Below are 15,924 nucleotides of genomic sequence, written 5' to 3'. Positions count from 1 at the left end.
TTCAGAGGGGCGCGGGCAAGTTATGATGTACGGTTACGGATTTGGATATTCTCCTGTGTTGAAAACGTGTCGTGGACTTTTTACACGAGATGATCACATGATTATCTCGTTTAATCTGACAACTTTTTAAATTTATCTTATATAGTGTGACGTCGACAAAATGATCACGTAATCATCTCGTGTAAAAAATGCACTGCACCAAATGCTGTGTTTTTAATACAGTAGAGAATCCAAATCCGTACGGTTACTTCATTATATATATTTTAAATTTTTCTTTTAAATAGATTTTCGAAAATAAAAATTTATTTTATTGAAATCGTCAATGAAAATATTAAATTAATTACTAGACAACCGAAGGTGGATATGATTTAAATGCGCCATGCCTTCTTCGAATTGGTGCGCTCTTCTCCTACAAAAACGTAACGCTACTTTCCCTGCGAAACATAAACCAAAACAGAGAATGGCACCCAAACTCCAAGATTTCTCTCTATCAGTGAAGCTCAAATATGTCAAACTTGGTTATCAATACCTCGTCGACAATCTTCTTGCCTTCTTCCTCATCCCTATAATCATCGGCATCTTCCTTGAATCACTGCGTTTAAGCCCCGAAGAAATTATCCAATTCTGGGACTCCATGCATTTGACCTCACTACACATCATCTGCTCTTTGTTCTTTATAATCTACACCGCGACTTTCTTCTTCATGTCGCGGCCACGAACTGTATACCTGATCGACTACGCCCTATTCAAGCCTCCGCAGAGCTTGCGGGTGTCATTCGCAGGATTTATGGAGCATGCGCATATAGTGCTGCACGATGAACCCAAGAGCGTGGATTTTCAGATGAAGATTCTTGAAAGATCTGGGATCGGAGAAGAGACCAGTTTCCCACCTGCCATGTGTTTTATTCCACCTGCTCCAAGTATGCGTCGTTCTAGAGAAGAAGCTGAGCTCATAATCTTTTCTTGCATGGATTCACTTTTCCAGAAAACGGGGATGACTCCTAGAGATATAGATATACTTATTGTAAACTGCAGCCTTTTCTCCCCTACACCTTCCTTAACAGCTATGGTGATTAACAAGTACAAAATGAGAAGCAATATCAAGAGCTTTAATCTTTCTGGGATGGGGTGTAGTGCAGGTTTAATCTCTATAGATTTAGCTAAAGATCTTCTCCAACAGCATCCCAACTCGAACGCTGTTGTTATTAGTACAGAAATCCTCACTCCTAACTGCTACTTAGGCAAAGAAAGAGCCATGCTCCTCACTAACTGCCTCTTTAGAATGGGTGGTGCGGCCGTCCTCTTGTCAAACCGGTGGTCTGAGCGCCGACGCGCAAAGTACATCCTTTCCCACGTTGTGAGAACCCACAAAGGAGCAGACGACAAGTCATACAACTGCATACAACAAGAAGAAGATTCAGAAGGACATGTGGGGATAAAGCTGAACAAAGATCTAATGGCCATAGCGGGAGAAGCTCTTAAATCCAATATAACTACGATCGGTCCTCTTGTTCTTCCTGCATCAGAGCAGATCCTCTTTGCCTTTTCCCTGCTCAGAAGAAAACTCTTCAACCCGAAATTGAAGCCATATATTCCAGACTTTAAACAGGCTTTTGAGCACTTCTGCATCCACGCCGGCGGAAGGGCGGTAATCGATGAGTTGCAGAAAAACCTCCAGCTCACGACGGAGCAAGTGGAAGCTTCGAGAATGACACTACACAGATTCGGAAACACGTCTTCTTCTTCGCTTTGGTATGAACTGTCTTACATAGAATCTAAGGGGAGGATGAGGAAAGGCGACAGGGTGTGGCAGATCGGATTTGGGAGTGGATTTAAGTGTAACAGCGCCGTTTGGAAGTGCAATCGGGACATCATAACGCCGGTGGAGGGGCCATGGGCGGATTGCATTGATCGGTATCCGGTTCATATCCCAGAAGTTGTCAAGCTCTAGTGATTAACTATTTATTTGATCAATGTTTGTTATACTAATTATCTATTGTTATTGGCAGAAGAATATATGAGAAATAATTATTCTTTTTCTTTTATTTGTCTTGAAATTTTTATGCATCCCGGGACAATCTTGGCTGGTTGCTACTGTGACATAGCCGTGACATCGTCCGAATATCGCCGCCTTCCGAACGTGAATCTCAACGCACAATTTTTTCTAGTTTTTTTTTTTGCAAATTAGAAGAGGAATACAAACAATCAATCTTGGACTTAATTTGAAGAACGAAGAACGTTACTTCGTAGATATTTACAACAAGAGTTATCTCTACTTAAAATTCGAAATAGTTGGAGCCAATCATTAAACGTTAAATGTAAACTTTCAACGAACATTATATGGATGAATTTTGAATCATACGACACTCATACATGATTTGATTGTCAAATTACAAAATATTTAAAACTTTCGTGTGTCTGAATGTGAGAATACAATATATTAACAATAGTCTCATTTGATCTAACGTGTGAGTTGTCACATTTGGCTATCAATGGGATGTAATTTGTATAGTAACTTTCAAAATTATTCACTTCTATATTTACTTCAATATCCCCACTAAGTTTTTGCAATGTATCTTCACCATTGTATTGGTGAGTAGCTTTAATTGGGCATGCATAGAAATTAGCATCTTCAAATTGCTAGTTTATGCACAAAGAAATTGGATAAAAAGGATGGCAACTAATTCAGATACCATTAAGGATGGTTACTGAAAAATGCTTATCATATACCGTAGCTAAAACTAAGATATTAAAAATATTTATATTGTACCGAGAATTTCGATATACCGAGTTTCTATCAAAATTTCGGATATATAATTAGCATAATGACTATACCAAAACATTGCAGTATACCGAGAATTCGGTTCGGTATAATTATATGCCGTTTTATACAGAAAAAATACCTTATATTTTTTAAAAATTTCAACTTTATTATTTTAAAATATCATATATTTTTTAATTAGTATATTTATTTTGATATTTCATATCGTACCAAAAATTATATTTTTTTCCCACCCCTCCCAACCATGTGCAAAAACAATGAAATTCAACTTCAATATCCAAGTCGGTCGATGAATTGGACTTCGGGCGCCATAAATGAATATTTCACCCTACATGTGGGGGCAGTGCCTCATGTGTAGATTCAGGATCCAGATTTAACCACAAGTACATGAGATCCACTATTTTTTTTTTAAAATCACAAATGTGGCTAAATCTCCCCACAGATAGGATCGAACGAACCCGCCATAAGTGCATTCACAATTAAGAAGTGTTCCAGCGGCACATAAGTTTCCAACCTTAAATAAACTTAATTTTAAAAATTTATGTGCTGAATTTAAAATCTCTTTCATCCATCCGGACCATCTCTATTAATTGGATTGATCGAACAAGAAGGCATTAGGTAAAATCAGTGAATGCCAAAATATCTCATATGTGCTCTTCATAAAATTAAGATACACAAATTAACCTCAATTTTGACAAGATAAAATACCAAATATTGCAAAAAGCAAATTTTGGCAATTGCTACAAATTTTGCAATTGTCTTTTTTTTTTTATTTTTTTGACCTTTTCAACCCCAAGAAGGCCAAGGTCATCGCTTTTATGGGGAACCGTGTGGAGTATCAACCACCATTTTCCATCAATTATTGCAAGATTTCATATGCTGTTCTTCCCGCAAAATTGAATCCAGCCACGGATTCTCATAATGTTGAACTGGATCGGAGGAAATAAATTCATCGCCATTTACCAAATTTGATTGCCGACTTTATTATTATAGACGAGTTGATCAAAGAGAAATTAATGGGCAAGTACTGTGTAACAGGATTCATCGCGGCTCATCTCATCAAGTCGTTGCTCGGAAAGGGCCACACCGTTACCACCACCGTACGCAATCCAGGTTTGGAACTAAGGCTACGTCATGAGGGCCCGCGCTGGTTTATAATTATACTCAAATTTTTTGAAAACATTAATTAGTTTGCACTCAAATGTTTTAGCTTTGTGTTACATCAGATATTACAAAAAAAAATTTTTGTTTAGCGACGGATTTTGTGACGGCACATTAGCGACGTTTTTTAACTACGTCGTTAAAGTCATCGTCGCTAAATATTGCGACGATTTCTCAAAATTTGTCGCTAATTAGCGACGGTTTTGAGGAACTAAACCTTCGCTAATTAGCGACGGTTTTAAGAAACACCGTCGTCTATTTAGCGACAGTTAAATAAAAACCGTCGCTAAATAAGACCAAAACTTTAACAACGATGTTTTCATATTTCGTCGCTAATTGTTTCGTTTTTATAAAAAAATGTTATTTATTTATTTCTTAAAATAAAATTAATTTTTAAAATTATTTGTACAGATTTTTAAATAATCTATTTAACTCATCTAAAGTATTGATTTTCAAATTTATAAATAATGTATGAAACAATTAAATCTTCCGATAATAAGTAAACATCAAATTCACTTAAGAGAAAAAAATATATTACAAAGGTAAAGAGGTGTGATAAAATGAACCGAAATGGCCAAATTTATAGACAAGTTATGATAATTTTTTTGAGAAACCGTCGCAAACCGTCGCCGATTTCGATATAAAACAGTCGCAATTAGTGACGGTTTTTTGAAAAAAGGTCGCTAATTATAGCGACAGTTCTTAATACCGTCGCTAATTAGCGACAGTTTCGTCAAAATCGTCGCTAATTAGCGACGGTTGTGCTCAGGTCTCGACGGTTCCCTTGCATTGTCGCTAATAAGCGACGGTTTTGCTTAAATCATCGCTAATTAGCGACGTTTTAATAACGACGCTTTATAAAATGTCGCTAATATTTGCGACGTTTTAATGAAACTGTCGCAAGTATTTTATTTGCGACGGTTTAAACAAAAACCGTCGCAGAATTTTGCGACGGTATTGCCCAAATCGTCGCTAACACATGTTTTTTTTTTGTAGTGAGAAAACGTAGACCAAATAAGTTATCTTTGGGAGCTAAATGGAGCGAAGGAGATCGAGTCTCAATATTGCAAAAGCTGATTTGTTAACGGCGTTTTCCACACCGCATCTCCGGTGCTTGTGGCATATGATGCTAATGTCAAGGCAAGTTTAAGTAGGGTAACTGAAATTTTTTATTGATGCTAGTGATTAGTGATTTTTATTGGGCCAGTAAATAGATTTATCTGCTTGTGGCTTGACCAGAATGCATGCAACAGCGATTTATTGTATCATATATCTTAATTTAATGTAACACTCACCCAATGAACTTGCAGGAAAATTTGATCGATCCATGGATAAGAGGGAACCTTAAATGTGCTAAACTCCTGCAAGAAAACAAGCAGCGTGAAAATGGTAATCTTAACTTGGTCCTGTTCTCTATAAGATATCGATACGACCGTGAACGATACATACGATGTAACCAAATCCTATTCCAACAATCCAACTTCTTTCCATTTTTCTGCAAACACCGCCGCACAGTGCACAAAAACTCCACCTTTATTATTGGAGCGATATAGCAACAATTAAAGAAGGAGATAACAACCCGCATAGCATGGATAGTGGCAAGATTCTCGAATTGGGTCTCCCTGCTTTCCAAGCGATAGAACAATGTTTGATGATTGCACAAAAAGTTGCCAACAGAAGGGATTCCTTTAAAATGTTTTAGGATGTTTTGTTGCAATTCAAAGTCACTCGATACTAAATAAATTAGTTAATAGGTGAGAAACCTTAAGTTTTCCTTGTTTACATTGTAATTGAATTGCACCGTAAAAGCAATTAGATATAGGCCTCCTCGTGTGGTTCTGAACGAATCAACCTGACATAACGATAAATTGATGAAATGTTATTATATGTCACACGCCAGTTGAAATTTTGTTTGAATACCTGAGAAATCTAGGAATGTTTTACGTGTGAACCTGGACAATTATGAAACCCTTTTTTTTTTATTAAAAAAACCAACAGAACATTACAATATCAAAGCTAGAAATAGAATCAGCCTTTGTATGATAATCTAATCATTGCGAAGCTGCGAAACGAGGGGGAATTAATGGCCACGGCTCTAGTAGCAGAATAAAAGCTCAAAAGAAGACTGAAAAAATGTTTCATGCAAAGAATCAAAATCTCCCTTCACAAACTAATAAATGACACTTTTACTACAACAAAACCTTGCATGAACTATGTAGTTTAGTTTTTAAAACTTGATGTATGACGAGTATCGCTGATAATTTTACTAGCCGCAAAACTTAAGGACATGCTACATTAAGGGGAGTTCCACTTTTAAGAGCTGTGGCTTCATCCACACAAGAAAATGTTTCGCCATAAGCATCAAAATCAAAGTCAAAGTCAAAATCCGGTAGCTCACAAGGCTGATCACCATCATTAAATCCACAAATGGGAAAGTCTTCAAAACCAAATTCTGAGTCGTCCACTGGTATCCCAAAAGCATCGTTACATATGGTGAATGAGTCGAGATCCAAGTCCAGGTTCAGTTCTTGATCAATTTGTGCTAAAGACAATAACTCCTCATCCATTAGCCCAGTAGCTCCTACAAAGGCTTCGTCAGCTTTCTCATTCTCAGACTTGACCTTGGTAACCGGACCCGATCCAAGAGAATCCATATCAACCACCAGAGATAGTGATGTGCGAGAAGTAGGCGACACGACGCTGAGGATAGATTCCTCGGGCACATCAAGATTTTGCTTCTGATTCTCGGAATTCACGACAGAACATGGAGTTTTCTTGTGAGCATCATTTGAAATCTTTGTAGCATTAGACACGATGCTTTGAGCCAATGCCTCGAACTCCATTCGTTTTGCTTCATATGCCCTCGATGCCTCCTCGGCGCTATTATAAGTTCCCAACCAGACCCTTTTTTGCTTGACGGGATCACGTATTTCTGCTGCCCATTTTCCCCATTTCCGTTGGCGAACACCTCTATATTTCACTGAACTGGCTGTTGGCCTACTGACGTCGGTGGGTACAACCCTCTTCTTTTTGAGATTTATCTCCCCATCGTTGCTACCCCGAACCAAACTCTCTGTTTTAGAAGCACTAGATGCTCTGCTCGGAGCATGACTTGGGAAACAAATTTCCCAAACAAAACGCTTTCTTTTCATTTCAAGGGCCCCCTCATCATCAGAAGAATCGGTAGCATCCGGATCGTTACAAACAATTCGGACTTTCCTTATGAGTCTGGACGACTGAAACTTATTTTTTTGGCGTCTGCTTGCAGTTTCTTGATTCATCGGGACAAATTTCTGAGGCTCAGGCGTATTTTGTTGCTCCACCACGTCACAGCGCCCCATAGCAAGAGTATCCTCAATAAGTTAATAACAGAGCAAAAAGAACAAATAAAATGATATGTATAAACAGAAAACAGCGAACTTTTCCCCAAAAATTCAAGGGATTCAAATCAGCTAATGCTTTCAGTTCGAGGTTCTCTGAAGAACAAGAGAGTATTAAGTAATCGATTTATGTGATATCCCCCGAAATAAACAACGCCAGAGCAAGTCCTGCAATCAAAACCGAAGAAAGAAAAAACAGCACCAATTAACCACCACCAGTTTTAAGATCAACAGACAAAGCGGCCAAAACACTCACACACACTTCAATTAAATCCAAAAACCCTTAAAAGGGTTTAAGGGAACGAAAGGAAATGTTTACCTTTTGGGCCTAAAACGCATCGAAACAGTTGGGAAGAAAGAGCGGGAACTCTGCTCGATCACAAGGCAGAGAGATATTGGCATGCAGTCCGCAGGAATCGGTGAAAAACAGAACTTCAAAACAGGCCCAAAGTTCAAAGCCAGATAAAAACTTGCCGACATAAACCTCTTCCTTAATCCTTCTCTTCCCAAAACTTCCAACAAAGAAAAATTAAGACCTCAAAAAGACAAAAAAAAAATAAAAAAATCGGGTCAGTAGAAACAAGAAATGTTTCACAGCAGAAAAACCACAATCTATCCAGAGGGATGTTCACGATTTTGCCAGAATAACAACGTAAACAAAACTGAGCCCAGGAACATTAAGGATTTTCTCCATTTCTTTTGTAATAATTGATGATTTTATAAAATAACAACATTTGACTGGCAAATCTCAACGTGGGGAAAAAACAGAGGATCGAGATAAAAACATAATTCCTTACCACCAAACAAATCAGAAATTAAAAAATCGGAGGAATTATTTATGTCAACTCATACGTTTATACGTATATTGTTTCACACACAATGATTCATTCATTTTGTAGTGATGATGGTGATGTCTTGTACTTGTAGGTGTGCTTGCTTTATATACAGATTTTTGTGCGTATATTTGGAGAAGGTCATTAAATGCACTAGTGTGTGGGCGTATGGCCATGACATGCCATGGTTAGTGAAGGACTCTTTGACCCTTGACTTCTCGCGTGTTGCCACGAACCAATCAGATTTCGTCCTTATAGACAGTGTGTTTCACTCTAGAGAATGGGGCGTGGATTTATGGTTTTATGGTACCGCAGCCATTTTTTCGGTTATTGTCGGTTTTGGATCTTGAGTTTGTACATATTTACTCTTCTGCCACTGAAATGCTTGGTCATCAAGTCACCGAGTTTGAAAAATTTATCTTCGTGTTTTTCTCGAAAACATAAATTATGTTATGTCATATTGTTTTTGAAAATTAAATCACACCTCTAGTTTTCCTTTTTCTTAATTTAGATTAGATTTTCTGTCCAAGTTTATATATCTATTCGTCCATATTTGGTGTCTGATAAGAATATTTGAGAGATTATCATCAAGATGAAGATGGTAAATGAATAACGACGAAGAAAATTATCATTGTATTCGATTGTGTTGTAAAAAATGAACAGTGTGGCTAAAATTTTTACAATATAAACAATAACAATATGAAACGACAATTATAAAAAGAAAATATCTTCATATTCGGTGAGTCGTTAATAATAATATCATAGGAAGAGCAAATTAATCAATTTTTTAAGTCTACATATACTTTTTAGATGTAATAAAATAAGTGTAACGAGTTACTTTATCCAAGGTTCGATTCGCAATACTTGTTGTCTATTTAACTTTGAAAATATCTTTCATATCGTCGCCACATGGGCGTTGAATATGATATCGTTGTTTTAGGCTTATCGACGACATCTGAGTAAAAGTCGTGTAAAATTCGAGAGGAAAACAGCATAATTCTAATCTATCATTTAGGCCACAGTCTTAACATGCCATACGAAAGGAGAGCGAACCCCAACCAGTTGAAACTTGCGTGAATATGAATGATGGCAGAATCGTAGATATGTACACTTCTAAGTGTGATTTGATAAGTGGATGAAAATTTTATGCAAGTGTTGCTTTCACACCTAGATATCGAAGTGTGTATTCCGGCGATAATTTAGTCAACGCATAATATCATTTACTACAAATCAGTCAAAATTATTTAATATATTCGGATTACAAAAGGACTTCTTTACAAAGTCTGTTGTGAAATATTAATAACATTACACAAATATAAAAGCAAAAATCTAATCGACCAAATCGTTTCAGATTTTTTGTATTAAAAAAAATGGCAGACTTATCTAATATATATATATATATATATAATATATATATATATATATGAGTAGGTCTTTTGTGAGACGGTCTCACGATCTTATCACAAAATACGATCTGTGAGACCGTCTCACACAAGTTTTTGCATATATATATATATGAAAATGTTGTCAATATAGCATTTTATTTTTTTTGGAAATCCATAAATATAAATTTTTCACATAATTTGTCTATTTTCAAAGTTGTAATGTTGAAATAATTGATTTCTTGCCACTTTCATGTATATGATAGAATTCGTAATGTAGGTAAAAACAATATAAACCTAATTATAAATCGATTCACTGCAGATTTGGTGACATATTAACAAATTGTAATTAGCATTTACATAATAGAAACTACATATAATTAGCCCCATCAGAATTCGATTAATGTAAATATTGTAATAATTAAATATAGCAATGGGAAATTTTATGTATCAAATAATTTATGTTGTCACACATGCATATGAAACATGGCATGAGCATGTATTTGTCATAACTCAATATCTAGTAGTTGATACAACACTATAGAAATAAATTTAATTTTTTACGAATTTGAGAATATCTATTGGAGTTTTTGTTTCCAAAACTTGAATCATGAAATCTCATGCACCATTTTTTTATTATATTTTTACTAAATGATTGAATATACTTTGTATAATTATACCTCGATTTTCATTGTTTGGTAAGTAGATTTTTACATATAATTGAGATTGGTACATCACATATATGTAAATAGAATAAAATAGAACATATGATTTCACTCTATATATATATATATATATATATATATATATATTTGACAAAAAACTTGTGTGAGACGGTCTCATGGGTCATATTATGTGAGACGATATCTTATTTGGGTCATTTATGAAAAAATATTATTTTTTATACTAAAAATATACTTTTTATTGTGAATAGCGGTAGGGTTGACCCGTCTCACAGATGAAGATTCGTGAGATCGTCTCACAAGAGACCTACTCTGATGATTTTACGAGAAAAGTGTTAAATTAAAATTAAACTATAATAAAAGACTGGGTATTTTATTTCATTTTTATAAAATAAATTAAGTAATTTATATTATATTAATCATGCATGCACGTGCAACCAACCCATGGATTGGTTTTGGTATGCAATTATTTGAACCTTTATTATGTCAAATCTCTATCCCTGGCTATCCTAACCCCATGCAAAAACACATACGAAGAATATTATTATATTCTGTCATTTGTGCATAATTTTTTTAGGGAAGAAGAATGCAAGTGAAGCATCCATCCTACGAGGAAAAAGATAATGATCCAAGTTAGCAAGTAGCATGTCAGTGTTTAGAAAGCATTTCAAGCATCGCGAGCATTTAACAGGTTTCCTCGCAGACTATTTGCAGCAGAATAAAGATCTTCATACTTTGGAGGAGTGAGAGTTTGAAGGAGAGATTTAAAGCATCCATGTAGTTTGAAGGTGAGATTTAAAGCATCTATGTGTAAACTCGAATAATACTACGTAGTTTGAAGGTGAGATTTAAAGCATCTATGTATAAAATCGACGTGATTATAGAGGATTTAAAACCATCAAAGATATGATACAACATAGATAAAGCACAGCAACTCTTAGGAGAGATCTAGACTGGTTTGGTCAACAAAGGTCATAATAGCAGAACAAAAGCTTGGACAAATTTTGTCTGAACTTATAATTGGTGCTCTCATTTATGTTTGATGAGAGAACATGACTGCCAATATTCATTACAAGAACATTACCCTTCTCTAAAAGCGTGGAAGCGGCATCGATCTCTAACAATAATTTCTATATCATAAACTTTGGAGATTGCCTTCAGAACTAGATGGACATTCATCACAAGTTCTGAGATTTTTAATTATCCGAAGAAGAGTGTTCATTAGTCTAAAAGCAACATCTAGTTTCTCACTATGCCAAGCTACTGTGTGTAGTTTATCTCTCTCACTTATATCAAATGAAACATGGGAAGCATCAACAGGTATAACCAGCTAGTCCAATCCTTTGCATTATTTCAGTTAACTTGATCTGAATTTCTATTATTTGTGGATGGATCACATGAGAAACACCATTTATCTCTATCCAACTACATCTAATATCAGATTGGTTCTTTCGCAACCCCATTACGTTTCTCATTTGAGCAACTTTATCCCATTTATAATTTGGGATGAAATAAAGTAAGAAAATCACCAACTATAGTGTGCTATAAATTTGGGATGAAATAAAGTGAGAAAATCACCCAACTATAGTAGCATATAGCACGAAGCACTCAAAACCCCAAAAATTCCAACATGAATAAGGATTTTCATTACAAGAACTTGTGTGTCAATTTTTCCGGAAAGAACCCAAAAGTGGAGAAAAAGAAAATAATCCTAAAATTTAGAAAATTACCTCTAGTCAGAAAATGGAAGAGTTATGGCAAACGGTGTTGTGGTCGGCGGTGACCAGGAGGCGGCCGACAAGCGCGGATGATGTTGGACGAGTTGAAATCGCAAGATTATTAGGTTTGGAGAGATTACTGGAGCGAATAACGAGGGGAAAATAAAGATATTTAGATTTTATTAGAGACCGCACTCGTATTTCAGTCTCAAATTTGAGACCGAACAAATATATCGATCTCAACTTAAAGACCTAAAAAAAACTCGGTCTCCCGTTTGTGACTAGAATAAAAATCACGCTACAAAAATAACATTAAATTATAAAATGAAACGAAAATAAATTTAAAGACCGACTATTCTCACGGGAGTCTCTCAGTAGAGACCACATTATAGACTCGGTCGCTATTTAGGGACCGCACTTTTGTACTAGTCGCAAAAAGTAAATAAATAACTTTTTAAAGAGAGTAAAATGGTTAGCGTGCGACATTATTAACTTCGGTTACAAATCCATTAATGGATCTGATTAAAATAAATGAGCACTGTAATGTTTAGCTCAAGGGAAAATTGTAAATTTGGTATTTCAGGTTTGTCAATCCATCAACGTCCTTTTTGAAATATAAAACATTTTTAGTTTTTCAAATCAAGCCAATTGGATAAATAACATCCACACATTCAGAATGAAAACATTAACACATGCTAATTTAGAACTTCAGAATATATAATCTCAAAAAATATTTCAGAATATATAATCTCAAAAAATATTTAATGATGCTTCGATGTGTATAAAAACTGAGGAACTTTTGCCCCCTATTTTTAAGGGTGTTTATTTTAAGCAATATATATCTCAACAAATCGAAACTATTCCACCTATAACCTTCCAAGACTTGATGGCATAATCTTTAATGGATCAATCAGTCTTCGCATCTATTCTATATCTATATCTATATTCTATATCTATATACCTATAAATCTATTCTATATACCTATAAAAGTGTGAATAATAGAAAAATTTTCTCATTGTGAACGAACATTATTACCCTTCACATGTTTACTTATATTATTAGGTAACATATGTGGTAATTTCACATTTAGTCTATTAATTAATAATTAATACTAATTAACCACATTTTATGATTATGATTTTGTGTTTTTGACTTTCTTCTCCATGTTCTTAAATGTTTGAGCTAATTTAAAAAAAAATACTATTAAATTTACTTAATATTAATATCAATTATTTTTTCATTTTATTTTATCTATTTACACTTGTAAAACAATTAAATTATGACAATTATATCGCTTAAATTAATATGATATAATAAATTTTAAAATATGAAAAAAAAAGTTAGATCATTATAAATATAACATTATCATCATTCATCTGGCACCTCTAAAATATTTTTTATTATCATGAGTCGCAATTTGACCATCCCGATTAATAATTAATAAGAATTGATTATCCATTGTTATTACATCTCATTATTATTTATTATCTCATGCATCACCATTTTGTAATGTTAAATTTTATTGTTTCTAATTAACAAAAAAACAGGAAAAAATTAGGCACGATATGAATCTAATTTAAATATAATCTTCTAATACTAATCAATTGAATTGAAAAATATTATTATATTCAAGTAATTATAATTTATTCTAATTCAAATTTATTAACTTTTTAATGTCCAATATATATAGAATTCATTAGTATTGCACATGATTTTACTTTTCAAACGGTTATAATAAATATCTTAAAATATGAATATATAGTGAGCGAATTCAAATTTTCTGTTAATAGCTTCGAACCTTAGCAAATTTAATTCTATAAATATGAGTGACACTCAAGATTAATTTAGAGTGGTGGTATTTTTTTTCTCTTTTCTGATATATAATAGTGATATTTCAGTTATTAATTTAAAGAAATGAATCTTCATTTAATAAAATTGTTGGAAATGAAGTTTTCTTAGTTCATCGCTTTAAGTAAATATATCTAAGGCATAAAAGAGGTTAGAGATGACAACTTTCCCCAGGGGTTTGGGACCCTATGGGGAAAACCTGAAACGGGGATGAGATCCCCGATTTTTTCGAGTTGGGGTTTGGGATCGGGTATTTTTTAAAATCTCCGAAGTAGTTCGGGACAGATATGAGCTTACTATCTCCATCTCCGAACTCGTCCCGCCCGTCCCGCCCTATTGTCATCCTTAGAAGGGGTGAATGGAGTATTTATTTATTTTATTTTCAATTCTTATGTTTAAATATATTTTTTTCCCTCAAAATGCAGTTTGTGTCCATAGGCTTTTTTTAGCTAATGTAATGTTTTATTATTTTTTTATATAATTTATTGACTAACAAAATGTAGGTTTGTGAAAGATTTCGAATTTACGATATTTACGTGGTTATAATTTAGAATATAACTTAAAATGAAAAATTGTTGTCACATGTTCTTAATTATTCCAAAATTATAAGTACTATTTTAGATTTTCATGATGTAATTTTTATATTTTAGAAACATATTTATCAAATTAATTGATGTAATGAGTAGATAAATATCAACATCATATACTAAAATGTTTTCTTCAACTCTTATATTGCTTAATTAATTAAAATATATTCATATAATTCTATTTACACTCTTATATTGCTTAATCAACTCAAATCCTTTCATATCATTGTATTTGTATTGTTATGTTAGCTCAATTTAGTACTTAATCTGATAAATCATTATTCCAAATTCTTAAAATTTGTTTTGATCTATCATTTTTCGAACGAAATGTTGTTTGATTGATTAGATCACGTTATGCAAATATTAAAAATATTTTTATTATTAATTTAATTTTTAGTTATTTAGAATATGGGTTCACGTGCGGATGCACGTGATTTTATACTAGTCCCTATAAAAGTGTGGATAAAAAACATTGTTTTCCAATTGTGCAATGACAAATTAACCTTTTACACACACTTCAAGAATGACATTGTTTTCCAATTATGCAATGACAAAATTAACCTTTTACACACACTTCAAGAATAAATGTAACTCCTATATTAATTTTATCAAATAACTCATCTTTATACTACATTTAAATGTTTTATCCTTTTAATTTTCTCTCTACATTTTTTTCCAAGGATTTTATTGTAGTTTTGTATTTATATTTTAGTGCAATTTCTAATTAAGTAATAATTATAATATCACAAAAATATATATGAAAGTTTATTTTTTTTGTTATATTTCAAATTTTAATGGTGAAAATCATACCAATAGTTTAAAATGTATATTTAATAATTATTATATGAGTTTATTTGATATTTACCATATAATGTTATTTAAATGCATTTCTTTACGTATGCTGATTTATTTATTATTTTAAAACTTATTTAACAAGAAATTTAAAGTCATCAATGTTAGTCTACGAAAGATCGATATATATAATTTATTATCCATGATATAGAATTGTAAAAATAAAAAGTAAAAAAAATTCTTTAGGAGGTTAAATTAAATATTATGAGTTATATTTTACTATCAATATTACTATTTCATTTGTTTTAATATTATTTTTATGAGTTAGTCACATTGATTTTAAATTGATAATTATTTGTCTTTATTATGCTTTGCTTTTGTAGATTATGATTTATACATTGATAAAAAAAATCCATAATTTGGTTGATTTTTAGGTTATTATACTTTATACATGGTGTTTGAATATTTAATTTTTTAAAAAAATTTGTTTCAGTTCATTTTGTTCTATATATTATGTTAATTAAAATTTATTATATAACATAATATCAACTGCTTGAATTTTAATTTTGGAGACAAAATGATTCAAATTTTTTTTGAAAATCAATTTTTTTTTAATTTATATAATATAATTGATATAATGTGTAATACATGTTAGAATAGTTAAAAGTGAGAGTACACACAAATTCACTGCCTACAAATTACACGACGCCTATGAGGACGAAGCTTTAATGTTAGGGGCCATTTGGCACAATAGAAG

At 33.0% G+C, this 15,924-nt stretch overlaps 2 protein-coding genes across 2 annotated transcripts; one reads left to right on the top strand and one right to left on the bottom strand.

Moving 5' to 3' along the window:
- The first annotated feature begins 374 nt into the window (after positions 1-374).
- On the top strand, positions 375-2,045 carry LOC142554440 (3-ketoacyl-CoA synthase 5-like). Its single transcript, XM_075665112.1, has one exon. The coding sequence runs from the start codon at positions 380-382 to the stop codon at positions 1,949-1,951; it is 1,572 nt and encodes a 523-aa protein (XP_075521227.1). The 5' UTR covers positions 375-379; the 3' UTR covers positions 1,952-2,045.
- A 3,986-nt stretch (positions 2,046-6,031) lies between these two features.
- On the bottom strand, positions 6,032-8,496 carry LOC142520377 (ethylene-responsive transcription factor ERF118-like). Its single transcript, XM_075623370.1, has 3 exons — positions 8,121-8,496; positions 7,643-7,859; positions 6,032-7,491 (listed from the first exon to the last, which is right to left on the bottom strand). The coding sequence occupies exon 3, from the start codon at positions 7,282-7,284 to the stop codon at positions 6,223-6,225; it is 1,062 nt and encodes a 353-aa protein (XP_075479485.1). The 5' UTR covers positions 7,285-7,491; positions 7,643-7,859; positions 8,121-8,496; the 3' UTR covers positions 6,032-6,222.
- Positions 8,497-15,924: the final 7,428 nt, after the last annotated feature.

Source organism: Primulina tabacum, chromosome 1, assembly GCF_025594145.1.
Source record: "Primulina tabacum isolate GXHZ01 chromosome 1, ASM2559414v2, whole genome shotgun sequence".
NCBI lineage: Eukaryota > Viridiplantae > Streptophyta > Magnoliopsida > Lamiales > Gesneriaceae > Primulina > Primulina tabacum.
This window is presented reverse-complemented; position numbering and strand designations above follow the sequence as displayed.

Excerpts from the sequence above, each read along its gene's own strand:
- LOC142554440 (XM_075665112.1), top strand. The coding sequence starts at position 380 with ATGCCTTCTTCGAATTGGTGCGCTCTTCTCCTACAAAAACGTAACGCT.
- LOC142520377 (XM_075623370.1), bottom strand. The coding sequence starts at position 7,284 with ATGGGGCGCTGTGACGTGGTGGAGCAACAAAATACGCCTGAGCCTCAG.